The sequence below is a fragment of the Phacochoerus africanus genome, chromosome 8 (genome assembly GCF_016906955.1).
Source record: "Phacochoerus africanus isolate WHEZ1 chromosome 8, ROS_Pafr_v1, whole genome shotgun sequence".
NCBI classification, from domain to species: Eukaryota; Metazoa; Chordata; class Mammalia; order Artiodactyla; family Suidae; genus Phacochoerus; species Phacochoerus africanus.
Window position 1 is genome coordinate 70163090 of NC_062551.1, and position 27570 is coordinate 70190659.

The 27570-nt window shown below is 39.7% G+C and overlaps 1 protein-coding gene across 8 annotated transcripts in view; it reads left to right on the forward strand.

Annotated features, from left to right (window-relative positions):
- Window positions 1-27570, forward strand: part of KIF1B (kinesin family member 1B) — a 167999-nt gene that overhangs the window by 11620 nt on the left and 128809 nt on the right. For 7 of the 8 annotated variants that reach the window (XM_047791712.1, XM_047791713.1, XM_047791716.1 and 4 more), the window contains exon 2: window positions 4894-5063. In XM_047791712.1, the coding sequence (XP_047647668.1) occupies window positions 4958-5063 (106 nt within the window). In that variant the 5' untranslated portion in view covers window positions 4894-4957. Of the gene's footprint in view, window positions 1-4893; window positions 5064-27570 lie in introns of those variants that run through there. The other variant, XM_047791715.1, reaches the window with a different exon arrangement.

The following is a 27570-nucleotide window of genomic DNA, read 5'->3' on the forward strand; positions in this document are numbered from 1 at the left end:
AGATGTCCTGTAGATGGAGGCTTGATCCTGTTGAGGTTTTTTTAAGGAGGTGGGCTAAGAATATTTACTGATGCTGCATTTCCTGTTGTAGCACCTCAGGAGGCGTAGGCCACCTAGGTGTCCCTCTTTGAGTGACGTTAAGATCGATGATCATTTGGTTCAGATGTTGTCAACCTTAGGGCCACTTTTGTGGCACACGGAAGTTCCTACACTAGGGATCAAATCAGAGCTGCAGCTGCTGGCATTTGCCACAGCCACAGCAACGTGGGACCTGAGCCATGACTGCGACCTACACCACAGGTTGTGGCAACCCAGATCCTTAACCCACTGAGTGAGGCCAGGGGTTGAACCTGCATCCTCATGGAGGCTAGTCGGTTTCATAACCTGCTGAGCCACAAAAGGGCACCTGTTTAAGGCTTTTTTTAGTAGTGATGATGCAGAGAACCTTTATATTAGTAGGGTTGGAATTCTGTCATTTTTTTTCTGCATTTATTAGCTGGCATTTTTTCTGTAAAGAACTTTCCCTCATTGACTATTTGGCTGTCGTGGATTATAGTACAGGATATATAGACTGGGTGTATGCAACATTCCTTTGTTTTATTTGCCAGTTTTCAGAATAATGAAGTTTTTGAAAGTATGGTTATGGAGTTCCCACTGTGGCGCAGTGGGTTAAGAATATGACTGCAGTGGCTTGGGTGGCTGTGGTTCGATCCCCAGCCTGGTGCAGTGGGCTAAAAAGGTCCAGCATTGACAAAGCTCTAGCACAGGTCACAGCTCTGGCTTGGATTTGGTCCCTGGCCCGGGAACTTCCAAATGCCATGGGTGCAGCCATAAAATTTAAAAAAAAAGAAAGAAAAGAAAAAAGTATCTTCTGAACCCATGGATTTATATATTTAACATTTTTCAATCCATTTGCAGTATGTATGTATGTATGTATGTATATTTTTGCTCCAGTGGGAGCGCTTGTAAGTTGGCACCTGGATCCTTTTGCCATGATTCCCTTTATTTTTGATTTCTTGCTTGTTGTTATACTAAAATGTCCCAGGATTCCTGAAATTTCTTACCCAGACTTGGAATTAGCTATTTTTTCAAGGAACTCAGGTTCAAAGAGATTTTTTGAAGGAATAGGATTTTTCACTTTGGGAGGCTGTTAAAAAACAGAACGAGATAGAATGCAGTCATGTAAAATGATGGCAGTGTTCTCACAATGTGTTTGGGACTGTCAGTGCAGTAGGAAATGCCAGTGATTCCTAGAATGTTTGGGTAGTCATTTGGAAGAGGTAAGACGAGCTGGGCCATCAAGTAGAGGAGAAAATGAAGATCCATAGGCTCATTGTAGGGGAGAGATTGTTAGGAGGTGTGAAACCATGTGTGTGGGATCGTAAAGGAGCTTGACAAGAGAGTACCTTGACTGATCTTTAAGCACTGGGGAGTAAGAGAAAGTTCTTGGGTTTGAAAGTGAAATGGGAAGTCATACTTTAGAAAGCTTAGTATTGCAGTAGAGTTAAACAGTTGCAGAAAGTGGGGTTCTCAGCTGGAGATTTACAACGTAATCTTAAGGAAAAAAAAAGGCAACTTATATCTGGGGCCTGTCTCAAAACTAGGAGCGTCTAGGCTCATTTGCTCTTCAGGAGACCCCTGTGTTATTGTTTTATGCATGCCCTTCCCACCTCCTTTAAGGACTATTGGTTAGATTAAAAATAAAGGCTCAAAGATTAGTTCCACTCTTGTATGGATGCTAGGCATGAGGTGATAATGACATGGATTAGGATCAGGGCACTGGAATGAGAGGAAGGAAGGGATAGAAAAATGGAAATTTGTGTTTTAAAAGTTTTCATATGGTATTTCATTAATAATGTTAACACTAATAAAATAATTCGAAGAGAAGGAAACAAAGATGAGTCTAAGATTTATGATATGGAGCCAGATAGAAATGGGAAGATTGGCAGAGATAGCTAGTTTGGGGACACATTGAGTGTTGAGATGATGGCTGTATGTTAAAGTGAACTCTAGGGAGTTGAAATGTGTTCTGTGTCTTGCTTTTTGTGAGTGCTTCGTTTACTCTTTTGGCACAATCCTGTAACAAGTGGCTGTAGGTCATGCTGCATTGGTTGGAAGGGTTAATAATACTAAGCTTTCATTTGATAAATGTGATCACAGTAAATATTTGATGTATTAAAACCCATTTGTTTAATGTAAAATGTGAAACAGACTGGAAGAAACATTGCAGCCAGATAAAAGCATTATTGTGGATAAATATTTTATGGAGACCTAAGTAGATATTTCTCCAAAGGAGACAGACATCCTGGTGGCCAGTAGGCACATGAAAAAATGCTCAGTATCACTAATTATTAGAGAAATGCAAATCAAAACTATAACGTGGTACCACCTCACACCAGTCAGAATGGCCATCATTAATAAATCTATAAATAACAAATACTAGAAAGGGTATGGAGAATAGGAGCCCATCTACACTGTTGGTGGGCATGTAAATTAGTACAACCACTATGGAAAACAGTATGGAGATTCCTCAGGAAACTAAATAAAGAACTAAGATATGATCCAGCAATCTCACTCCTGGGCATATATCAGGGCAAAACTGTAATTCAAAAAGAAAAAAAAAAAGATACATGCACCCTACCTGTATGTTCATAGCAGCACTATTCACAATAGCCAAGACATGGAAATATCCTAAATGTACATCCACAGATGAATGGATTAAGAAGATGTGGCACATAAACACAATGGAATACTATTCAGCCATAAAAAGAATGAAATGATGCCATTTGCAGCAACATAGATATAACTAGAGATTATCATACTAAGTGAAGTCAGAAAGAGAAAGAGAAATATCATGATATCATTCATATGTGGAATCTAAAATATGGCACAAATGATCTAGTCACTTATGGAGCATGATAATGTGAGAAAAAAGAGTGTATACATATGTGTGACTGGGTCATCTTGCTGTACAGTAGAAAATTGACACAACACTGTAAACCAGCTGTAATGGAAAAAATAAAAATCATTATAAAATTAAAAAATAAGATAAAATAAAAAAAATAATCCATGGTAAAAAAAAATAGCTGTAATGAAAATAAAAATGATTAAAAAAATAAAAAGTAAAATAAAATATGGCACAAATGAAACTATCTACAGAACAGGGATGTAAACAGACTCACAGACATAGAGAACAGACTTGTGGTTCCAAGGGGGAGGAGGGAGGAGGGAGTGGGATGGACTAGGAGTTTTAGGTTAGTAGATGTGAACTATTACATTCAAATAGATAAATAGTGAGGTTCTACTATATAGCCCAGGGAACTATATTCAGTCTTTTGGGATGGGCCATGATGGAAGATAATATAAGAATGTATATATATGTATGATTGGGTCACTTTGCCGTGCAGAAGAAATTGGCACAGAACTGAAACTCAACTATAATAAACATTTTTTTAAAAATTAAAAAAAATACTTTAATCATTTGAAATACAAAAGAAGTCAGTAAACCAGGAAAAGAACTTGAACCAGATAATTCTGGTTGAACAACTGGGAAATATAATTCATTAATTCATTCCTTCAGCAAGATGTAGTGAGCTCTTTCATCAGACGCTGTTTTAAGTGCTAGCAAACAAGGTCTCTGGGGGTGTGTGAGAGACAGACAATAAACGTGTTCCAAAAAGCAAGACTTCCAAATAATGTTAAGAAAGTAAGATAGGGTATTTATTTTTGCCTTTTCCTGTGGAAAACATTCATAGTTGTACAGCTGGAGGTTAGCATTCCTAACCTTTACTTAATTATGTGGAAAAAAGTTGGTCAGATTTTAAGTTCTGTTGGAGTTCCCTGGTAATTGGACCCATAAGTAATTTTCTTTCTTAGTTTTTTCTTTTGTTCGGTTCTTCTCACAGATGTTTTATATAGTGGATAGAGTACAGATTGAGATCTGTTGTTTTTTGTGGATATTACTTACGTGGGTTCTTTTCACAGAATAGTGTTCGTTTTGTTCTGTTAGGAGGGAAACTGTTGCTCTAAAAAATGTTCACGTTTTTTCCTTTGGTTTTATTCAGTAGTGAAATGTAGTGATTTGATTCTGCCATGAGTCAGAGGATAGAACTTGGGTCTCTTGGAACTCTCTACTTACTGTACAGGATAGTCACGAGGGTCAGATGAGGTACATATGAAAGGATTCGTGTTAAGTTAAAGGAATCCCAGGGTAGCTAGAAGTTAAAGAAGCTAGCTAGAGCTTTTGTCCTTTACTGTTTAAATATACATTGTGTAATTGGATGTTTCAAGCTGAAATTAAAATATAAAAAGTTCAGTACATTTCTTTATAAAGACAAGTAATAAGTTGTTTTACAGATAGGAAGTTACTTGTACAAAGAATCCTCTTTTTTTTTTTTTTTTTTTTTTTGCTTTTTAGGGCCTCAGCTGGGGCATATGGAGGTTCCCAGGCTAGAGGTCCAATCGAAGCTACAGCTGCCGGCCACAGCCACAGCCTCAACTACTCAGCATTGGAGCTGCGTCTGCCACCTACACCACAGCTCACAGCAATGCCAGATCCTTAACCCACTGAGCGAGGCCAGGGATCGAATCTGCGACCTCCTGGTTCCTAGTTGGATTAGTTTCCCCTGCATCTCGACAGGAACTCCTACATTTTTTATTACTAAGTTTTGGGGACTTTTTAGTTATAGTAGAGAGATAATAGACAGGAAAACAAATTGCAGTCTTCAGTTTTCTACCTGATAATTTACTTTTGAGAATGTAAGATTAATAGGGAAGAAGAGGTTTTAAGAAATGGAAATATAGTACTGGTATATAATAGCTCTTATGCTCAAGTTAGCCCATGCTTTCTTTAATTCTGACTATCTTGTAAGAAATCTTTTTCTTTTTTTAAAGGAAATTTGGACATAACTTCGTAAGAAGATTTGAATCTTTATTCCTGAACTGCAAGACCATCAGAATGTCGGGAGCCTCAGTGAAGGTGGCGGTCCGTGTGCGGCCCTTCAATTCTCGAGAGACCAGCAAAGAGTCCAAGTGCATCATTCAGATGCAAGGCAACTCAACCAGTGAGTTCATGTTGTTATCTATCAACTCTATCTTATTTTCCTATTCTTTCCCCTTTTCCTCTTTGCTGTGATCAGAATAAATGAACATTTGGGCATCAAGACTTGGAACTTTGCTATTCTGAATGATCCATTGACTGCTTCCCCCCTGTGATATTAGCAGTAGCATATTTAAATATGGACCCTTTATTTTGTTTTTTACAGTTGAGGAGTCCCTGGAGAACTGGGCTAATTTAGCTAGTGTTATTAAGTTGAAATCTTAACAATAGTAAAGGTGTAAGCAGTGATTTTTGGTAAATGATGATGTGAAATATACCTGTTAAGTCTCCAAGATTACTTTTCTTTGTTGATTTAAACAGCACTTGAGGAGTTTCCATGGTGTATCAGCAGTAACGAACCCAGCTAGTATCCATGAGGATGTGGGTTTGATCCCTGGCCTTGCTCAGTCGGTTAAGAATCTGGCATTGCCTTGAGCTATGGTGTAGGTTGCAGAGGCTGCTTGGATCCTGAGTTGCTGTGGCTGTGGTGTAGGCCGGCAACTGCAGTTCTAGATTTGACCCCTAGCCTGGGAGCTTCCGTATGCCACAGGTGCGGCCCTAAAAAAATGATAGATATATAAATAAATAGCACTTGAACCAAGATGGTCTTAACACTTCTTTGAGTTGTAAGTGCTTAGAGTTGAACAACAGATTGAGCTCTAACAGATAGTAAACTTGTGAATTATTACTAAAATTACCAGTCATTTCTTCTTAGCTTGTTTCCCTATGTAATTGCTTAGGTGAAAAATGGCTGAAGCTGAGTTTTTTGGTATTTGGATTAATTACTTGATACGGATCTGTAGGCCAATTATTACGTACAATATTGGTAGGTTCTACTATCTTGAAACCTATAACTTTGTGAGAAAGCAAAATTATTGTTCTTTTCAGACACAAGTTAATGCTGAATTGTTGGGAAAACTGTTTTGATCTTATCTGTTTGTAAAGGAATCTCCCAGTGGGAAATAAAACTATGCATATTTAAGGTATACAGTATGTATGGTGCTTTGATATGTTTATACCTTGTGAAATGATTAGCACAGTCTAATTAACATATTCATCACATCTCATAGTTACCTTTTATTTTGTGGTCAGAACACATGAGAGCTACTCTCTCAGCAGAGTTTACATATACCATGTGCAGTCATCAAGCTGCACGTTAGTGTCCAGAACTTTTATCTTCAAGTTTATAATCCTTTGATCAATATCTCCTTTTTTCCTCCAACCCCCAGCCTCTTATAACCACTATTCTCTGTTACTGTGAGTTTGAGTTTGCCTTTTTTTAAAATATACATTTCTTATATAAAACTTTGAACTTTCTTTTGCTTATATACTTTTCTAAACTGGCTACATAGGACTTGCAACATTCTGTTTTTTCAAAAAAGATCCAAAAGTAAAAGTCTATAAACTGCTGTACCGTTGTTTGCATTTTACATTTCTTTTGTCAGTTGTGCCAGTGATTCTATGAATTACGTATTCTATGAATAATTGTAAAGGAAAAGAGATACAAAATTCAGTATTGAATTGTACACTTTTTTATGATCGAACTCAGGACCGTGCTAGCTTCCTTCGTATGGTTCCAGTTTTAGTATAGGTGCTACTGAGGTACACACACTGAATCCCGATTATTGAGCCTATGATTCCTTTTTGAAAAATACATTTATTTATAACAGAGGATGGAGGCATTTTTGGCTGTTGGTGTTGCCTCTAAATATGCTGGTGTATATCACAATTTCTTTTTTTTTTTTTGACTGCATCTGCAGCATGTGGAAGTTCCCTGGACCAGAGTTTGAACCTTCACCACAGCAGCAACCCGAGCCGAGCCACAGCAGTGACGACACCTGATCTTTAACCCACTGCACCACAATAGAACTCCTAAAGGGTGGAAAATCCTGGATCGGGAGCCAGAATTGATTCCAAAAATAACTACTTTTCTCTGATATGTTTTGCATATTAAACTCTCCAGCCCCCAGTGTCATGGAGTTGGATATTCATCCATGATTGGAGTCTATTGCTACTTTTCTTATAGGGTTGGAAATCTTAACTAAAAACGTTTAAGTAGAATGTGAGTATTAAAAGGCCATATCCATGAAATGCAAGTCAGTTTATCATATAATAAAAGAAATGGGAATTTTTATTAGTGCAAGTAATAATACTAATGCTTTTTTTTTTCCTCCTGCTTTTTAGGGCTGCACCTGAAGCATATGGAGGTTCCTAGGCTAGGGGTCGAAATGGAGTTAGAGCTGCTGGCCTGTGCCATAGCCACAGCAACATGGGATCCAAGCTGTGTCTTCGACCTACACCACAGCTCACAGCAACTTCAGATCCTTAACCCACTGATCGGGGCCTGAGATTGAACCCACATCCTCATAGATACTAGTCGGGTTCTTAACCCACTGTGCCACAACAGGAACTCCTAATGTTTTTTTCTTGAGAAATCATTTTGGAATGCCCACATCTTAAATGGGTTATACGTTTATATTCTTTGTCAAGGTCAAATATCATTACCTTAATTTCTCCCAGTTTTGATTTGTGTTTGTGAATAGGTAAAACTTTCACAAGGTATAAAATTCAAAAGGTTCAAAGATTGTATATGTTACAAATCTTCTTCTCACTCCATCACATGGTCAACCAGCTCCTCTCCCCAGAAGTAACTTGTGTTAGATTTCCTTCCAGAGATCATTTAAGCAGCAGTATCTTTTTCTAAGGTACATTTCCCCTTTAATTAGTGATAAGGTATAATGGTAGCTTATTTTTCACTGCATTGTGTATTTTAAACACTTGACTAAAACTATTCATTTTTATATCTTGGCAAGAGTTGTGGTTTTTTTTTTTTTTTGAGATTTCAGCATGAAAGACTATCCATATAAGTTTAATAGGACTTTATTTATTAGCACATATCTACTATGTTGTGTAATGGTATGCTAAGTACTAAATGGATATAAAAAAAGGTGGAGTTCCCGTCGTGGCGCAGTGGTTAACGAATCCGACTAGGAACCATGAGGTTGCGGGTTCGGTCCCTGCCCTTGCTCAGTGGGTTAACGATCCGGCGTTGCCGTGAGCTGTGGTGTAGGTTGCAGACGCGGCTTGGATCCCGCGTTGCTGTGGCTCTGGCGTAGGCCGGTGGCTACAGCTCCGATTCGACCCCTAGCCTGGGAACCTCCATATGCCGCGGGAGCAGCCCAAGAAATAGCAACAACAACAACAACAACAAAAAAGACAAAAGACAAAAAAAAAGTAATATATTGACTATCCAGTAGAATAAAACTGTTAGAATGTATAACAAAATTAGAAGATTTTCTCTAGTTCTGGATAGTTAAGTGAAATGGATCTGAGTCTGCTTGATTTTCTGACTTTGCTGTTTTTTCACTAAGATTATTGATGGCTAATAGAAAAGGTGTTAGACCTCATTATGTCTAAGATATGTGGCTTTCTTTTTGATCTTATTATTTTGATTGTATAGAAAATAATGTCAGTTAAGTGGAAAAAATAAAATTATCCAAATATAATATCACTCTGAATGAAGGATTACAAATGTTTTCATTTATAGTAGATAGCAAACTGAAGAAGAAAGTAAGATTCCTAGTTGATCATCTTCTGAGGATAGAGCCATACATTTTGGAGTCTGTGAGGATATAAGTTCTATTTACTCTTTCTTGTTTGTTTCCAGCAAAAATCTGTCCAAAATTAATGAAAATATGTATATATCTTTTTTTTGGCCTTGCCTGTGGCATGTGAAAGTTTCCAGGCCAGGGATCGAACCCTTGCCATAGCAGCAAACCTAGCCGTTTCAATGACAGCGCTGCAGTGACAATGCCGGATCCTTAACCTACTGTGCAACAAGAGAACTCCAAAATTATGCATATGTCTTTTGATGAAGTATTAAAGAAGAAATGCCTAGTTTTTATTACAAAGTAATTAATATGGTCAGAATATACCTGGGGGTATTGTACTGGTCCCCTGAAAACCAGTCTGTGGATCATCTTAAGTACGGTGCTGAACTTTCAATGGTCTTTCCATCATATTATTGTCCAGAACCTGTCTAGACCACAGGGTGAGTGGCTCTGTTCTGCCTTGCACTTCCTTTCTTTTTCTCCTTTGAGAGTCAGCTGTGATGAGCATGGAGTTGCCTGCCCTGTAGGTCTCTCCCCATAAGGAGTTGTTGAAGTTTGTGGTGGGAGAGACAAGGTATACCAAAATATAAAGTGATCCAACTGATAATTGCCGTAAAAAAGGGTTTTTAAAAAGTACAGATGTGAGTTTTACAAAGGGCACATGTTAAATTCATAGATGATAGGGCATTTCAGCTGAGCCTTGAGGAGTAAGATTTATATGAAACATTTAGTATGTTTGGGGAAAATTTGAGAATTGTAGCTTATCAGGATTTACTAGTGTTATATCCGGATACTGATACTCGTCATCCCCATCTGGCTCTAACACATTGCCTCTTTGCATTTAAACATTCAGCAGGAGAAATTTGTGACTTTTAAAATAATACTAGTCTGGAGTGCCCTTCGTGGCTCAGTGGTTAATGAACCTGACTAGGAACCATGAGGATGTTGGTTTGATCCCTTGCCTCACCTGGTTAAGGATCCAGCGTTGTTGTGAGCTGTGGTGCACCACAGACGCAGCTCAGATCCTGAGTTGGTGTGGCTGTGGCCCGCAGCTGTAGCTCCGATTCAACCCCTAACCTGGGAATTTCCAAATGCCAAGGGTGTGGCTCTAAAAAAAACCAAAAACTAGTCTCCTGAAACAGAAATCCTCATTAGATGAATGAGCCTTAGAAAAAATAGTGTTAGTTTTCTAGCTGAATACTTACTTTGTCATGGTTCAGAAGGTTAATTTTGCTTCCTTTGAAAGATGTTTATTCTTGGAAAGCTAATTAGCTAATCCTATCAGAGACTTCTTCCTCTAGAATTTTTTGTGTTTTCAATCTTATGTTTCTATTTACAATTTTATATGGCAGTTTCTTAGTAATTTGACTAATATGTTAGTCAAGTAACTTTCAAGTGAGAGATTTTTAAGTGAGCCAATTTGTTGTGTTTAGAAAGTAGTGATGGCTTGTTTTGTTGTTGTTTTTTAAATGAGTTTAAGTTTGGGAGAGATAAATAATTTTAGACCTAGAGTTGTTGAAAAAATGAAATGAATTTGCTATAGCCACATGTGTTAGCTGCATTGAAAGACTGCTCTGCTGGCAAGCTGGCCTGGACTGCTGCTCACGGGGATTATAGCTGATTGCAGATGGAATGCAATGGAATGTTCCTGCCATAAGGTCTCTTAGGAAAAAATAGAAAGTGGTGAAGAGTACTTTAGGGAGTGTGCCAGATTTGAAAACCGAGTAGTGGCAGTTTTTATTCAAGTACTTTCTGGTCTCAGAAGAAGTATTTTCCATGGCACAGATAAATGTTACTGCCTTGACATTTTGGAGACCAGAGTGCATACAAATAGATTTGTTTAATAATATCCCATTATATTCCAAGTTTCTCCCGTTTTGGAAACATTTTTTATTGTCTAATTACTTTAAAAAAGGAAAATGGGGCAAAATGAATGCTCTGACTTCTCACATTTATGGTTAGGGTACTTGTAAATCTGGAGGCTTTGAAACTTCGTAAATTTCCCTGTGGAAAAACAGGAGATAGTTAAAGTTGGTTTTCACTCCTTCAGTGATCTTTGCTTTGTCTTTAACCACAGAAATCTGTCTGTAACTTTCTGGTAAGTCTCTTTCATATTTTTATTGATCTTCCTTAGGCCAGGATCTTTTTTTTTTTTTCCTCTAGGCCCAAGTATTAAGTGGGATAAAAGAAACACTGTGTGTTTGTTTTTTCCTGTGAATTGCTTACATGGCTTCGCACATGTGCATTTCTAAACCAAATGCTGCACATCACAACTGGTCCTGAGAATGACTTCATGTCCATTAATGAAAATTTGGGATGGGGAAATAACAGCGGAGGTTTGGAAAGGAAGACTTTTGAAAGGAATTCGTATACATCTGTATGGTTTTTTAGCATGGATTAACATAACTACGTGAAAATAAAGGTAAATGCATATAAATTATCTTCATGAACATTGTGGATAATAAAGAAGAGGGAAAGAGAAGCTCCCTCTACTCTTCTTTACCATAGCCTGCTGGTGCACGTTGATGGATTTTTGTTGTTCCAATTAGGTTAAATGGTTAGCAACTGTAATTTTGTATTCTGGTCTTTTCTTGTTAGTTTTTAGTTTTCTTATCTTCTAAGAATTACTCAGAGAATTCCTTTCCCTGGGGTCTGTGCTTAGACTTCTGAGTATCTATCAAGGTGGGAACATTTTGAAATTATATGCAAAATGTGTTACGCATTTTTTAGGGAGGGGGTAATCACTTTCAATACATTCTTAAAAATTTATATATGTACATTTTATTGAAATATAGTTGATTTACAGTGTAGTGTTTCTGGTGCACAGCAAAGTGATTCAGTTGTGTACATATATATACACACAAACATAAAATGTTCTTTTTCATGTATTTATATATTTTTAATGGCTGCACCCACAGCATATGGACATCTTGGGCTAGAGGTTGAATTGGAGCTGTAGCTGCTGGCCTATGCCACAGCTGGATCCAATACCAGATCCAAGTTGCATCTGTGACCTACACCAAAGCTCATGGCAATGCCAGATCCTTTTAACCCACTGAGTGAGACCAGAGATCGAACCCACCTCCTCATGGATGCTAGTTGGGTTCCTAACCCGTTGCACCACAACGGGAACTCCCTTTTTCACATTCTTTATCCATTCATCTGTCAGTGGACTTTTAGGTTGCTTCCTGTCTTGGTTTCAGTACTTTTTTTTTTCTGGTTGCACCTTGCAGCATGTGGAAGTTCCTGGGCCAGGGATTGAATCCATGCCATAGCAGCGACCTTAGCCACTACAGTGACAACACTGGATCCTTAACTCTCTTTGCCACAAGAGAACTCCTTCAGTACATTTTTAAAAAGATCTCTGTCCCCAAAAAGGGTTAAGAAGCACTAGCCTAGTATCAAACCTTCTTTTCCAGGATAATCCAGGACGGGATTAAGTCAGACTAAGGTGTGAACTCCAATGTAACATCCAAAGTGCTTCATGGTGCCCCTAGAGAAATAGGGTGAGGCCAGCTCTTGAGCTGGTTCCCATTTCACTCAGGAAAAAAGCTAAAGTCTGTGCCGTGACCTCCCTTCTCCTTTTGCAAACCTATAGCCTCCTTGGTCTTTGACCTAGTAGTATATTAGGTAAATTCTCCCAGTCTAAAGTATTCTTCAGGAATACAATTTTTGTGGCTCTGTTGTATTTATGAATCTTACATTATGTAGCTCATCCTCTGTTACCAGATGCTTGAGCCTTAGGTTTCTCATTTATTAAATGGAAATGTTGCCAGTGCCTACTCAGCCTGCTCCAGAGGTTGTTGTGAGGATCAACTGAATCAGGTACACTACATAGGACGGTATTTGAAAATTATTTGTTAAATTGTTTTTTGTGGTTAGTCTTGGCACCTGAATTGTTATTTTAAATGGGAATATAAATTTAAATGCAGCAGCAGTCCAACCTGTCACTCAGTTGGAGGAGGCTTTGGTATTCTGTATTTGGAACTGCTTTTTATTATGGTGTATAATTTAAACTTCTTCAGTTACTTTAATAAGTTGTTTTCACATCTAGATTCCAAAACAGCAAAGAGAGAATACTGAAAAAAACCTTGTAGGAAACCTATTGCTTTGCATCTTATTGTTCTAGTCTTGATTTTGCCTTTATTAAATCCAAACTGTACATCATGCAGCCTTTGTATGTACATTTTTTGCTTTTTTCAAAGAGGAAGGCAACCATGCCCAATTTTTTTTTTTTTCAATACCTTCTTTGCAATTCTCAAAAGATGTTTTGGAGTTCATCTTTGAGTCTGTGCCAACAGCAGAATGCTAATTGCTTTTGGTAGTTGCCCAGTGAAGTGTGAAGTGCTGCAATGGCAGCTAGCAAAGTGCATTTAGTGGTGTGCAGTTAGTGGGACTGCCAAGGGGACTCCAAGTGCCGGTCATATAGTAGGCAAAGTTGGTATTCATAGATTTAATTTTAGGTAATGTATTGACAATGTGCTTATTTTATGAAAAGACATTTCTAGTGGTCTATAAAAGTCTTGCTTTGTACCTATAGGTGGTAAGAATAGGATGTATAAAATTAGGTTTTTGAGAGCATCTGTGGGAAATAGATTTTTGTAATTTAGCAAGCATAGGCTAGGAGGTTATCTTATCTTAGAGATAAGTAATCAAAGCAGTGATAAGACCATTATGAAGGCATTAGGAGAGATGTCTAAATAATTGAGAGGCAGGGCCAGGTTTAGTAGGGAATGTCTGGGAGGCCTCTTTTGGGCAGAACAGAAAATTGTACAGCCGAAATTAGCAGAAACCATGTAAATGAGGAAATGATTTAACTGCATTTACTGTTTCTCTGTGACATTGTTCTGGTCTGATACCAGAGTCCCTTTTGTAACTGTGAATAAAATTGAGAAGGCAAAATGGGTAAAAGGAAAAATAGAAGCAGCTTTTATTCCTTAACTTGCCTTTTATGGGAGGGGGAGGGAACCACCATGATTAGTAATTAACAGTAATAAACATTTAAGCTGTGCCAGCAACAATTAGGCGTTTAGAGACTTTAATGTATTTTATTCTCACGAGAATCCTGTGGCAGATACTCTTATTTTCCCCATTCCACAGATGAGGGCATAGGTGCTGGCTGGCTAACTTGTCTGGCGTCATACAACTAGGACTGAGAGAACTAGAAAATGAAGGAGTGCCATCTGGCTCAGGGCCCTCACTTTTTTTTTTTTTTTTTAATTATAGTTGATTTACAATGTTGTCTTAGTTTCTGGTGTATAGCAAAGTGATTCAGTTATATGTGTGTGTGTGTATATTTTTTCAAGTTTATACTTGATAATCACAAACTCCTAATTTCTCCCTCTCCCACCCCCTTTTCCCTTTGGTAACCATAAATTTGTTTTCTATGTCTGGAAGTGTTTCTGTTTTTTAAATAAGTTCATTTGCATCATATTTTTGATTCCACATAGAAGTGATATCATATGGTATTTGTCTTTCTCTTTCTGAGTTCAGATAGAATGGTAATCTCTAGATCCATCCGTGTGGCCTAGCAGTATTCCATTGTGTATATGTACGTACTCACCACATCTTCTTCTTTTTTTTTTTTTTTTATTTTCCCACTGTATAGCAAGGGGGTCAGGTTATCCTTACATGTATACATTACAATTACATTTTTCCCCCAGCCTTTCTTCTGTTGCAACATGAGTATCTAGACAAAGTTCTCAATGCTATTCAGCGGGATCTCCTTGTAAATCTATTCTAACTTGTGTCCACCACATCTTCTTTATCCATTCATCTGTTGAAGGACATTTGGGTTGCTTCCATACCTTGGCTATTGTAAATAGTGCTGCTGTGAACATCAGGGTACATGGCGGGTTTTTTTTGGTCTTTTTTAGGGCCACACCATGGCCTGTGGAAATTCCCAGGCTATGGTTGAATCGGAGCTGCAGCAGCCGGCCACAGCCACAACCACAGCCACTGCAACACCAGATCCAAGCTGCAGCTCACGGCAACGCTAGATCCTTAACTCACCGAGCGAAGCCAGGGATCAAACCTGTGTCCTCATAGGTACTAGTCAGTTTTGTTTTGTTTCCACTGAGCCACAATGGGAACTCCCCATATGTCTTTTTGAATTAGAGTTTTCTTCACGTATATGCCCAGGAGTGGGATTGCTGGATCACATGACAACTCTATTTTTAGGTTTCTGAGGAACCTCCATACTGTTTCTATAGTAGCTGCACCAATTTACCTTCCCAGCAACAATGTAAGAGGGTTCCTTTTCTCTACATCTTCTTCAGCACTTATTATTTGTAGACTTTTTTTTTTTTCCTTTTTAGGGCCACACCTGTGGCATGTGGAAGTTCCCAGGGTAGGGGTCAAATTGGAGCTACAGCCACAGCCACAGTCACGCCAAATCCAAGCTGCATCCTTGACCTTTGTTGCAGTTTGCAGCAATGCTGGATCCTTAATCAACTGAGTGAGGCCAGGGATCGAACCTGAATCCTCATGGATACCTGTCAGGTTCTTAACCCAGTGAGCCACAGCGGAAACTCCTATAGCCTTTTTAATGATGGCCATTCTGACTGTGTGAAGTAATACATCATTGTAATTGTGATTTGCGTTTCTTTAATAATTTGTGATGTTGAGCATCTTTTCATGTACCTATTGGATAATGGTATGTCTTCTTTGGAGAGATGTCTCTTTAGGTCTTTTGCTCATTTTTTGATTCGGTTGTTTGTTTTTTTGTTACTGAGTTTATGAGCTGTTTGTATTTGGAAATTAATAGACCAACCTTTTTTGGTCGCATCATTTGCAACTGTTTTCTTCCATATTCTGTAGGCTGTCCTTTTGTTTATGGTTTCCACTACTGTGCAAAAGCTTATATGTTTGATTAGGTCCCATTTGTTTATTTTTGCTTTTATTTCTATTGCCTTGGGAGACTGATCTAAGAAAACATTGCTATGATTTATGTCTGTGAATGTTTTGCCTATGTTCTCTTCTAGCAGTTTTAGGGTGCCATGTCTTTAAGCCATTTTGAGTTTATTTTTGTGTATGGTGTGAGGATGTGTTCTAACTTCATTGATTTACGTGTGGCTGTCCAGCTTTCCCAACAGCACTTGCTGAAGAGACTGTCTTTTCTCCGTTGTATATTCTTGCCTTCTCAGTCAAAGATTAACTGACTGTAGGTGTATGGGTTTATTTCTGGACTCTACTCTGTTCCATTGATCCATATGTCTGGTTTTGTCAGAGTCATCACTCTTTTTTTAAAATTTATTTTATTGAAGTAAGTTAGTGTTAATTTTTGCTCTACAGTGAAATGATTCAGTTATACGTATGTATACATTCTTTTTCATATTTTTCCATTTATGGTTTGTCACAAGGCATTGAATGTAGTTGCCTATGCTATATATTTGGACCTTTTGTTTATCCAGACTATATATAATAGTTTTTCTCTGCTAATCCCAGACTCCCAATTCATCCCTTCTTCACCCCCCACCCCTTCAGCAACTACAAGTCTATTTCTGTGTCTATGAATCTGTTTTTGTTTCATAGGTAAGTTCATTTGTGTCATATTTTAAATTCCACATATAAGTGATATATGCTATTTGTCTTTCTCTTTCTGACTGACTTCACTTAGCATGATAATCTCTAGTTACGTCCACGTTGCTGCAAATGTCATTATTTCGTTCTTTTTTATGGCTGAGTAGTATCCCACTGTATATATGTACCACATCTTCTTTATTTTTCATAGCAGCACTATTCACGATAGCCAAAACATGGAAGTGACCTAAATGCCCCTCAGCAGATAAATGAGTTAAGGGTGAGAACTTAATGTTTTATTACAGCTAGCTTTTTTTTTTCTTTTTTTGGCCACTCCATGGCATATGGAATTCCCGGGCCAGATCTGAGCCACAGTTCTGACCTACACTGCAACTGTGGCAGTGCCGGCTCCTTTAACCTGCTGTGCCCAGGGGGGATCAAACCTGCATCCTGGTGCTGCTGATCCCCTTGAGCCATAGCGGGAAATCCAGCTAGCATATTTATTGTATATCTGGTTGATGACATTGTGACACTACAGAGTTGGTAGTTTTTTCCCTTCTTTTTTCTGTTTTCTGTTTACTACTCTGGTGTTGAGTATATAGTTGACCCTTGAACATTGAGGTGGGGTTAGAGATGCTGAGTCTCTGCACAGCTGAAAATCTGCGTATAATCTGTAATCGACCCTTTTTTTGCCTTTTTTCTAGGGCTACACCTGAGTCGTATTGAAGTTCCCAGGCTAGGGATGTAATCGGAGCTGCAGCTGCCGGCCTATGCCAAAGCCACAGCAACATGGGATCCAAGCCACGTCTGCAACCTACACCATAGCTCATGGCAATGCTGGGTCCCTGACCCATTGATCAAGGCCAGGGATCAAACCTGCATCCTCATGGGTACTAGTTAGATTCGTTTCTGCTGCAACACAATGGGAACTCCTCGACCCTTTTTTTTTCCCCCCTTGACCTTTTACTATTGAAAAAAATTTGCATACAAGTAGACCCATGCAGTTCAAACCCAAGGGTCAGCTGTATAGTGAAAACATATAATACATTTATCCTGTTTTTATAGGATTTGGAATCTAAGTTTGTTATTTTAAGTTTGCTCTTTTAAGAAACTTGGGGAGTTCCCTGGTGGCAGAGCTGGGTAAGGATCTGGCATTGTCACCGCCGTGGTTTGGGTGCTCCCTGGCCCCGGAACTTATGCATGCCATAGACGTGGCCAAAAAAAATGAGAAACTTTATGATTATAGGTCTTTTACCCAAATCTATTTTATGGCAGCATGCTTTTTATCATTTTAATATACTTTCAGAAATATTATTCTGAGTAGGGCAGGGGGCTGCTTTGGGGTTTTTTTATGGTTTTGAAATATAAATGGTATGCAAACTACTTTGATCATGTGCCATTTTTCTTAAATTTGGGTACTTAGAATGCTCTTGGAAGAGGGAGTTTTTGCTGAAGATATCACTGGGTTTTTTTAACAGGTTCAAAACATGCCATGTTTGAACAGTTAATATAAAGTTACATTGTTGCCACAATGATATGTTAATTGCAGTTGCAAGACAAAATCTTTAATAGTTTGCCAACAACAGTATAATTGCTACATAGTGACTTTGAGATATTAGATAAACAAATTTATTCTGGAGAATAAAAGGGCTTTTAAGTACAAATCTTGTTTTGACTGCCTCGTTTTCTAGGACTTAGTAATTAAAACATTATTTCTGCATCTTGATGCTGAAGTACAAAATTGGAAAAAAGGCATGGAAAAAAAGGGGGTAAAGTTTGGGGACTTAGCAGACTTTGTGAGACTAATTTTGACTTAAAGGGCCTCCAAGAAAGAGAAGATAGTCTAGTGGTTAATCAGTAAACTAAGCCTATGGAGCATTTTATGCTAATCATTTTAAAGGCATTTCCATTTATCTTGTAAAAGGGTCTTCAAGCCTTAACATGAAAGATGTCCTATTCTTCTCTCTTCTCCAGTTCTCCTAAAGTAAGGAATGCCACCTGTAGCATGAAGAATGAAAAGTTTGAAGAGAAAAAGGAGAAAGGTGTAAAATGCGTAGGGAGAGGATAAACACAAGGTCTTCTCCCTGTGGGCTTGGGGAAAGCTACCGTCAGAACTTCTGTTCTGAGGCTGCCTTTATGATTTATGAAGGTATACTTAAGAAGACAGCTTTAGGGAGTTCCTGTTGTGGCTCAGTGGTAATGATCCCGACTAGTATGCATGAGGACACGGGTTCAGTCCCTGGCCTCGCCCAGTGGGTTAAGGATCTGGTGTTGCCATGACCTGTGGTGTAGGTCACAGATGTGGCTTGGATCTGGCGTTGCTGTGGCTATGGTGTAGGCCAGCAGCTGCAGCTCCAATTTCACCCCTAGCCTGGGAACCTCCATATGCCACTTCTGTTGTGGCCCTAAAAAGCAGAGAAAAACAAGGAGGGAAGGAAGAGGGAGGGAGGGAGGGAGGAAGGAAGGAAGGAAACAGCGAAACAGCCTTGGAACCAGATGAGGTCTGGATGGTGATGAGAATCAAGGCCCAGAGGTGAGGATGAGCAGAGAGGGTTATGGGGAAGGCCGGAGATAATGGTCTAAGGAGTGCAGAAGGGGGTTATGATAGTAGCGTACATGGCTTGGCTTCATCGTCTCTTGGCTCTTGGGACCCCATGGTCTCTTGATTGCTTTCCCTCCTCACAGGCCATTCTCTGTTCTTCCCTTACCTCCTGTGTTAAAAGTGCACCAGGACTTTGTCGCTTCCCTTCTATCTCGTCTCTGTCTCCAGTGATTTCATCTAGGCTCAAGGCTTTAGATGTCATTGAGCTGGCAGTGACTGCCAAATTCATTTTTCCAGTTTGGACCTATTTGTTGAATTCTAGACTCGTCTACCCAGTTGCTGATTTAACTCTGCTTAAAGGCCTAAGAAATGTTTCAAACTCCGAGTGTCTTCAACAGAACTCTCTTCCCTTCCCTGCTCAGCTAAAGTGGCTCTTCCTTCATTCTTACCCATTCTTTTCACTCTTGCCTCCTCTCTTTTCCTTACAGGCTACCTATAAGTCATTAGCGAATCAGTCCTGTTGTCTCTGCTTTCACAATCTATCCAAATCCAGTTAGTTTTTACCATTTTTTACTCTAGTCTGAGTCAGTACTCCAGTTGCTTCCTGTCTTTCTGTTTCTGCTTTTGTCCTATGCAGTAGCCAGACTCATATTTTAGAAATATAAGTCAGATTATATCACCCCTGTGCTTCAAGTCCTTTACTGGCTTCCTATCTCTTTTAGAGTATAACTAAAAATCCTCACCTTTGCTATAGGATTCCACATAATTTGGCCTCTGGCGAAGTTATGATTCCACTTGTAATTTACTGTTTACTCCTCTGGCTGCAGCAGTGGTCTTGCAGTTCCCTAAATGTCATTCAGGTTCCCGCTCAAACATCACCTTTTCAGATGTAGCAGCCTGCCTACTCTTACCTCTTACCTGAAATAGTTGCTGTCACCTCTACTGTCACTTTATATCTCCTGACTTTTCTTCTTCACCAGGTTATACTATCTCTGTTAGTCAATTATCTGACTTCTTCCCCCTGTCCCTGACTTTTTTTTGGCCACATTCACAGCATGTGGAAGTTACCAGGTCAGGAATCGAACCCTCACTGCACTTGTGGCCTGTACCACAGCTGTAGCCCTGCCAGGTCCTTAACCTCCTGCACCACAAGGGAACTTCCAGCTGACCTCTTGTTTAGAATATAAAATTCTTCAAGGCAGGGAATGGTTTTTCAGTAGATACTTTCAGGCCTTGGGCATGGTAGACACATATTTGTTAAATGAAAGAATATTTTGGGAGTTCTTGCTATGGCACAGTGAGTTAAGAATCTGACTGCAGTGGTTTGGTTCTCTGTGGAGGCATGAGTTTGATTCCCAGCCCAGAGCAGTGGGTTGAAGGATGGAGGATTGAATATTTGTGCTAGGCCCTGAGCTAAAATTCTTGACATGGATTAGTCATTAATCTTTTCAACAATTCTATAAAGTTATACACTGTTATTATTGTACCCATTTTACAGATATGAAAGTTGAGGCTTTTCAAATTGTTATGTGCCCAAGTTACAGATATTTAATAATGTCTTCCAGAAATAATATCTCTGTCAATTCAGGTTTGTTTGGTGTTTGCTTTTGGCTGCACCTGTGGCGTATGGAAGTTCCCAGGGCAGGGACTGAATCCAAATGTGACCTATGCCACAGCCAGAATACTGGATCCTTAACCCACTGCATCACAGCAGGAGCTCCTCAGTCAACTTCTTGAATATTGGGTCATATTTTAAGACAAAATTCAGTTTTAGATCAAGAAACAGTGCTTTTAACATAGCCACAAACTAGAAGTCATGGATTTCTGATGCCAGATTCAATTCTTACAAGAATCACTATGTAAATGACAGGCAGATGTTTCTAGATGTCCGACGGTGGTGGTTGTGTTCTGTTTAATTGGTCTCCAAACTTTCCTCCAATCCAGTCTCCACGCTATAGCCTGTCACTGTAATCAAGTCACTTCAGTGGCTTCTCATTGCTCAGGGTTCACCAGTTTCTTGGGGCCTGTCCATGACCCTGAGACTTTTGTGCTTTCCTGCCCTTTGCTGCTTACTGCACTTGAACCATACCTGCCATACCAGTACCTGGGTTCCACATGCTTGTTCTTCTTAAAAAAAAATCATATATATATATATATATATATATATATATATGGTGTGTGTGTATTAATTGAAGTGTAGTTAATTTACAATGTTGTCTTAGTTTCAGGTGTACAGCAGAGTAATTCAGTTATACACACATATACACACACATTCTTTTTCAGATTCTCTTATATATTACGCAGTAGTTCTGTGTGCTATACAGTGGGTTCTGTTGGTTTTCCATTTTATATGTAGTAGTATGTAAATGTTAATCCCACCTCCTCATTTATCCTTCCCCCACCCCTTTCTCCTTTGGTAATCAAAAGTTTGTTTTCTGTGTCTGTGGGCCTTTTTCTATTTCGTAAATAAGTTCATTTGTATCTTTTTTCGATTCCCCATATAAGTGATATCATATATTTGTCTTTGGCTTACTGCACTTAGTATAATCACCTCTAGGTCCATGTATCTTGCTGTAAATGATGTTATTTTGTTCTTTTTTATAGCTAAATAGTATTCTTTTTTTTTTTGTCTTTTGTCTTTTTTGTTGTTGTTGTTGCTATTTCTTGGGCCGCTCCCGCAGCATATGGAGGTTCCCAGGCTAGGGGTCGAATCGGAGCTGTAGCCACCGGCCTACGCCAGAGCCACAGCAATGCGGGATCTGAGCCACGTCTGCAACCTACACCACAGCTCACGGCAACGCCGGATCGTTAACCCACTGAGCAAGGGCAGGAACCGAACCCGCAACCTCATGGTTCCTAGTCAGGTTTGTTAACCACTGCGCCACGACGGGAACTCCGCTAAATAGTATTCTATTCATGTACTTCTTTTTGCCCCAGTGTTTCCTAATCAAGTCACTGACCTGGGTTGTGTATTGCCTGGGGGTTCAGAGCTCTGAAGCCAGATGGTCCAAATTTCAATCCAGGCTCTGGCCTTGGGCAAGTTCAGTTGTCTCTGTGTCTCAGATGTTCCACATGTAAAAATGGGGTGATAATAACAAGGTTATTGTATGGATTAAATGAGTGTGTACATGTACTGCATTAGCACAGTGCTTGGAATTGTGCTAAATGGTGAGCATTTGCTAAGTGTTAGCTGTTACTACCACTCCACTTTCCTTAGCTATCTCCTATTTATCCTTCAGCTCAGCTTTCTTTTTCATCAAATCAGAGTTTACGGACTAAAAGATTGATATATGTTTCCTTTTGTTATGTTCCTATTTATATGTTTTTATAGGACCCTGTGCTTATCTAGCATGGATTTTATCATAATTTGAAAGCATGTATTTATTTTGTGTGATTTAATGTCTGTCTCCTTAATTGTCTCTAAGCTTTAAAATAGATTCTTGCTTGCTGTTTTATTCTCAGCACAGTGCCTGATACGTAGTTTGCGCTTAATAAGTGTGCTCATTACACATGATCAGTGAATGAAAGATCTGTTTAACTTTTCCTTTCTAAAGTAGGATGTTGGGAGTTCCCATCGTGGCACAGTGGAAAGGAATCAGACTAGGAACCATGAGGTTGAGGGTTCGATCCCTGGCCTTGCTCAGTGGGCTAAGGATCTCGCGTTGCCATGAGCTGTGGTGTAGGTCTCAGATGCAGCTTGGATCTGGTGTTGCTATGGCTGTGGCATGGGCCGGCAGCTACAGCTCTGATTAGACCCCTAGCCTGGGAACCTCCATATGCCACAGGTGCGACCCTCAAAAGATGAAAAAAAAAAAAAAGAATGTTGGGATCTTTTGTGATAACCCTTCCTTTTGGGAAGGAGTCATGTTAGGGTGGAAACTAGCATTATTTCAGACGTGGGAGTGAATTGACTACAAGTACATGTGGCAAAGGGGCAGAGACTACTGGAAGACAGGCAGAAGGGTCAGGGAAATGGACTTACCTGGATGGATGCTGTTGTAACAGTGTTTTTGTTGAAGGTGTTTGAGTGATGCTCCATCCTGGATGTAACAGCCAGTGTCTGTCAAATCCCTGCTCTGTGCTGGGCCTTGAGCACCTCACCCTTCTAATTGAATGTATATTTGAGGGAACCTACTTGGAAAGATGAATGCTGAGAATGTTAGTGTTTATTTACATCTTTTGGTATTGACCATATGTCAATGCCTCTTAGGTATGTGTTTTGTGTGTGAGGTTGAGAATTAGTTTCACATTTGCACAAAAATCCTAATACAAGGCAAGCTTGTCTTATCTAGCAACTGAAGAAATTTTTGTAGCAATAGATTTTAACAGTAAGATACCTCTCCCTGCCCTGAGATTCGGAATTTCCTGTGAAATACAAACTGTAAGAGATAATTGTAAAGACCTGGGGAAGAAGAGCAATTTCCAGTACCTGTTCCACTCTTCTGCCTCTAATATACTTTCCCTTATCCTGACCTTTCTTGTAGACCTCCATCAGCACGTCTTCCTCTGCCTGTACTGTTGAACACCTAGTCATCTTTCCTCCTGTTTCCTGTTTACCCGTTATGACCCTTTCCTAAAAGTTGTATTTCTGTTCTCTAGATTGGCATTTAGAGGCCTCCTTTCCCGGAGATTAATGATTATTGCCAGGAGTGAGTAAGTTGGCTGCTCAGGGAGAAAAGTCTCAAGAAGCAAGTAGTGTTAAGTTACTTTCCAGTTCACAAAAAAGCATCACCTACTCATGAAGTAGCACTGCGAGTGATAGAGGAAGAGGAGGCATGGTTTCCAGCCACAAAGAAGTGACAGGCGACAAGGAAGGATAAAACTAACATATTCATTGTTCTTTGGGTATATAGTGAGTATCTGCCATGTGTCACACACTGTCCTGGGAGCTCAAGGATATAACAGTGAATGAAACAGAAGTTCTGGTCTCATGGAACTTACATCATAGTGAGTCATATAATAAGTCATGAGAGCAATGAAGAAAAATAAGACAATCTTCAATGAAGATTGAAGTGAATGATGATTTAAATAGGATGGTCAGAAAAGGGCCATCTGATGAGATGATGTTTGAAATTAGGGAGTGAGCTAGTCAGATACCTGAAAAAGCATTCCTGGTGGGGCAGGAAGAACAAAGGTCCTGAAATGAGACAGTCTTTAGTAAGGCGGCCAGTGGGACTGGAGTAAGGGATGAATCTTGGAGAGGAGGTCACCGAGGGAGTGGAGGTGTGTTCAGTGTATGATTGGAAACCATGAGAAGGGTCACTGGAGCATGACGTGGAGGTGATCTGGTTTAGGTCTGAGAAGGATCATTACCTGCAGTGTAGAGATGAGACATTTCAGGGGCCCAGGGGGAAAGTGGGGAGCCCAGTTCGGAGGTATTACAGCCACCCAGGTGAGAGGGATGGTGGCTTGGACCAGGGTGGTAATGAGGCTGGTGGTGAAAAGTCATGGGATTCTGGATTCATTTTGAAAGTAGAGCTGACAACATAGATCAGACGTGGAAGATAAGAGAAGAAAGTCAAGAGTGACTACACAATCGTCTGTGGAAAATTACTAGTAGAGGTGGGTCCAGATCCAAGTACACCATTGTATCCTGAGAAATCTGGATAGAGGAAGCCTCAGGTGCAGGAGGAATCTTGAAAAATGGCATGAAATGGTGATTTTTATAGAAGATAAAGTAATATGAAGTATACAGCACTTAAAGTAGAGTTATGTTCTGACTCTAGTTCTCAAAAATATACCTGAGTTCATTCCATGAAGAAAAAGTGTTGATTTGTCTTAGATGAAGCCTGTTGACTGATGACTTGTGACTCTGGGAGACTTACTACATTTGTAATAGCTTTTACTTTGGTGAAGGTATGGTTTATATCTTTTTTTTTTTTTTTGCCTTTTCTAGGGCTGCTCCTGCAGCATATGGAGGTTCCCAGGCTAGGGGTCTAATTGGAGCTGTAGCTGCCGGCCCATGCCAGAGCCACAGCAACTCGGGATCCAAGCCGCATCTGCAGCCTACACCACAGCTCACCACAGCTCCTGGCAACGCCGGATCCTTAACCCACTGAGCAAGGCCAGGGATTGAACCCGCTGCCTCATGGTTCCTAGTCGGATTCGTTAACCACTGCGCCATGATGGGAACTCCCATACGATTTATATCTTGAACATATTCTGTAATTCCTATAATTCCATCCATATGTGCATGCTTTCTGAGAGACAATTAGAAGTCCTGCACAATGTATTTTAGCTCTGTTGACTTTTTTTTGGCCGTGCCTACATCTTTGGAAGTTCCTGGGCCAGGGATCAAACTCATGCCACAGCAGAGACCCAAGCTTCTGCAGTGACAATCCTGGCTCCCCAAACAGTGCCACCAGAGAACTCCTAGCTCAGTTGACTTTGAATCACTGTGTTAAATATTGCCAATCTTTCAGTGATAGAATTCTGTCTGTATTCTTATTGTGAAAGTTGATAAAAATTTACTGGTATTTTATGTGTATATTGTATAGTTATATAGTTTTTTTTGTTTTTTTGTTTTTTTGTCTTTTTGCCATCTCTTGGCCGCTCCCGCGGCATATGGAGGTTCCCAGGCTAGGGGTCTAATCGGAGCTGTAGCTGCCAGCCTACGCCAGAGCCACAGCAACGCGGGATCCGAGCCGCATCTGCGACCTACACCACAGTTCATGGCAACGTCGGATCGTCAACCCACTGAGCAAGGGCAGGGATTGAACCCGCAACCTCATGGTTCCTAGTCGGATTCGTTAACTACTGCACCACGACGGGAACTCCTAGTTTTTTTTTTTTTTAATGTTCCTGAAAACAGTACAGGATTTAGTGAAATTAAAATTACACATGAGAGAGTTCCCGTTGTGGCTCATTGGGCTGCAAACCCCACTAGTATCCGTGAAGGATGTGGGTTCGATCCCTGGCCTTGCTCAATGGGTTAAGGATCCCTGTGGTGTAGTCACAGACATGGCTTGGATCCCGCATTGCTGTGGCTGTGGCATAGGCCAGCAGCTGCAGCTCCAATTGGACCCTTAGCCTGGAACTTCCATATGCTGCAGGTGTGGCCCTAAAAAGCAAAAAAATTATACATGAGCTATGGAAGACATTCATTTGAGTGCTGGTTTGGTGTAGGGAAGTGTAGAGCATCCATAAGACACGGTCCACATCCTGAAAGGGTTTTTAATGTGGAGCACCTGAGATTCTATTGGCATGTCTAAAGGACTCCAATGTGGTACTAACATTCATGCCAATAAATTGTACTCTTATATTATGCTTTAGCCTATTTTATCAGTTAGTGAACTTTTTTTGCTTTGGTTTAAAAACCATGAAATATTGTTACCATACCCACCAAACATGAAGAGAATTTAAAACAAAATAAAATACCTGTTTTTGAAAATTAACATTTATATGTACTTAATCATTTAATTCTGTGAACTTGGTATTATCTCAGTTTTAGAGAAGATGCAGAGGTGTAACAAACAATACCCAAGGTCACAAAAAATCTAAATATGCTTCTTAATTGTTCTTGCTGATGCTGGTCCTTTGATTCCAAATCCTATATCCTTTCTATTGCATGTACACTCTCCCCCCTCCTCTCTTTTATTAATGGTTGGAGACATCCTGTTTCTTAGTTGGGTTAAAGGAAGTGAGTTAGATCTCAGTTGTTATTTAGAAAGAAAAATCCTTTGGCACATTTGAGAACATTAATTCATTGTCCTTGGAAATAATAGTGGAGTTCATGGGCTTCTAATGAGCTCAAGTGCTGAGCTCAACAATTTTTTTTTCCTTTGCAGAGTTCTGGAATTTTAATTTTTTTTTTCCTAGGAAGTATTTCATATATTCAAGATAATGCAATGTATATATAAATATTAACAGTAATATAAAACAGGAGTTCCCTCTGTTGAGCAATGGGATTGGGGGCATCTTGAGAGCGCTGGGATATAAGTTCGTTCGATCCCTGGCCCGGCACAGTGGATTAAAGGATCCGATGTTGCCACAACTGTGGCTTAGGTTGAACTGTGATGTGATCCCTGGTTCAGGGTGCCAAAAAAAAGAAAGAAAGAAAGAAAGAAAGTATATATAAAACAAATAATCCTGTAACTATTACCCATCCTAACATAGAAATTACCCATAGATTCTGAGTCTTTGTACTTTCCCCCAAGGCAGGTAATAAGAATATTGAATTCTGCATTTTTCCAAGGTGTCTTAAAGAAATATATTTCATTTAGGAATTAAAATCTTTTTTTTTGTCTTTTTTTTTTGTTGTTGTTGTTGTTGCTATTTCTTGGGCCGCTCCCGCGGCATATGGAGGTTCCCAGGCTAGGGGTTGAATCGGAGCTGTAGCCACCGGCCTACGCCAGAGCCACAGCAACGCAGGATCCGAGCCACGTCTGCAACCTACACCACAGCTCACGGCAACGCCGGATCATTAACCCACTGAGCAAGGGCAGGGACCGAACCCGTAACCTCATGGTTCCTAGTCGGATTCGTTAACCACTGCGCCACGACGGGAACTCTTTTCTGATCTTTCTTTGTGTACCTAACAATACACAGCAAATGTGCCAGAAAAAAAGTTTGTTAAATGAATTCATACATCCAGGTGCTGAATGAAATAAATAATAGCAGGAAGGAAAAAATAGATAAAAATTAAAGGCAGCTTGGTTTTGAAGCTGGAAGTTAGGAAAATTTATTAGTTTCAGAAGTCTTAACAATCTGGGATAGAAGAGTACATTAAGGAAGAGGAAAAGGATTTCATGTGAATCTAGGAAATTACTCACTGGTGTAGTTTTTCTTTACCAGGGAAA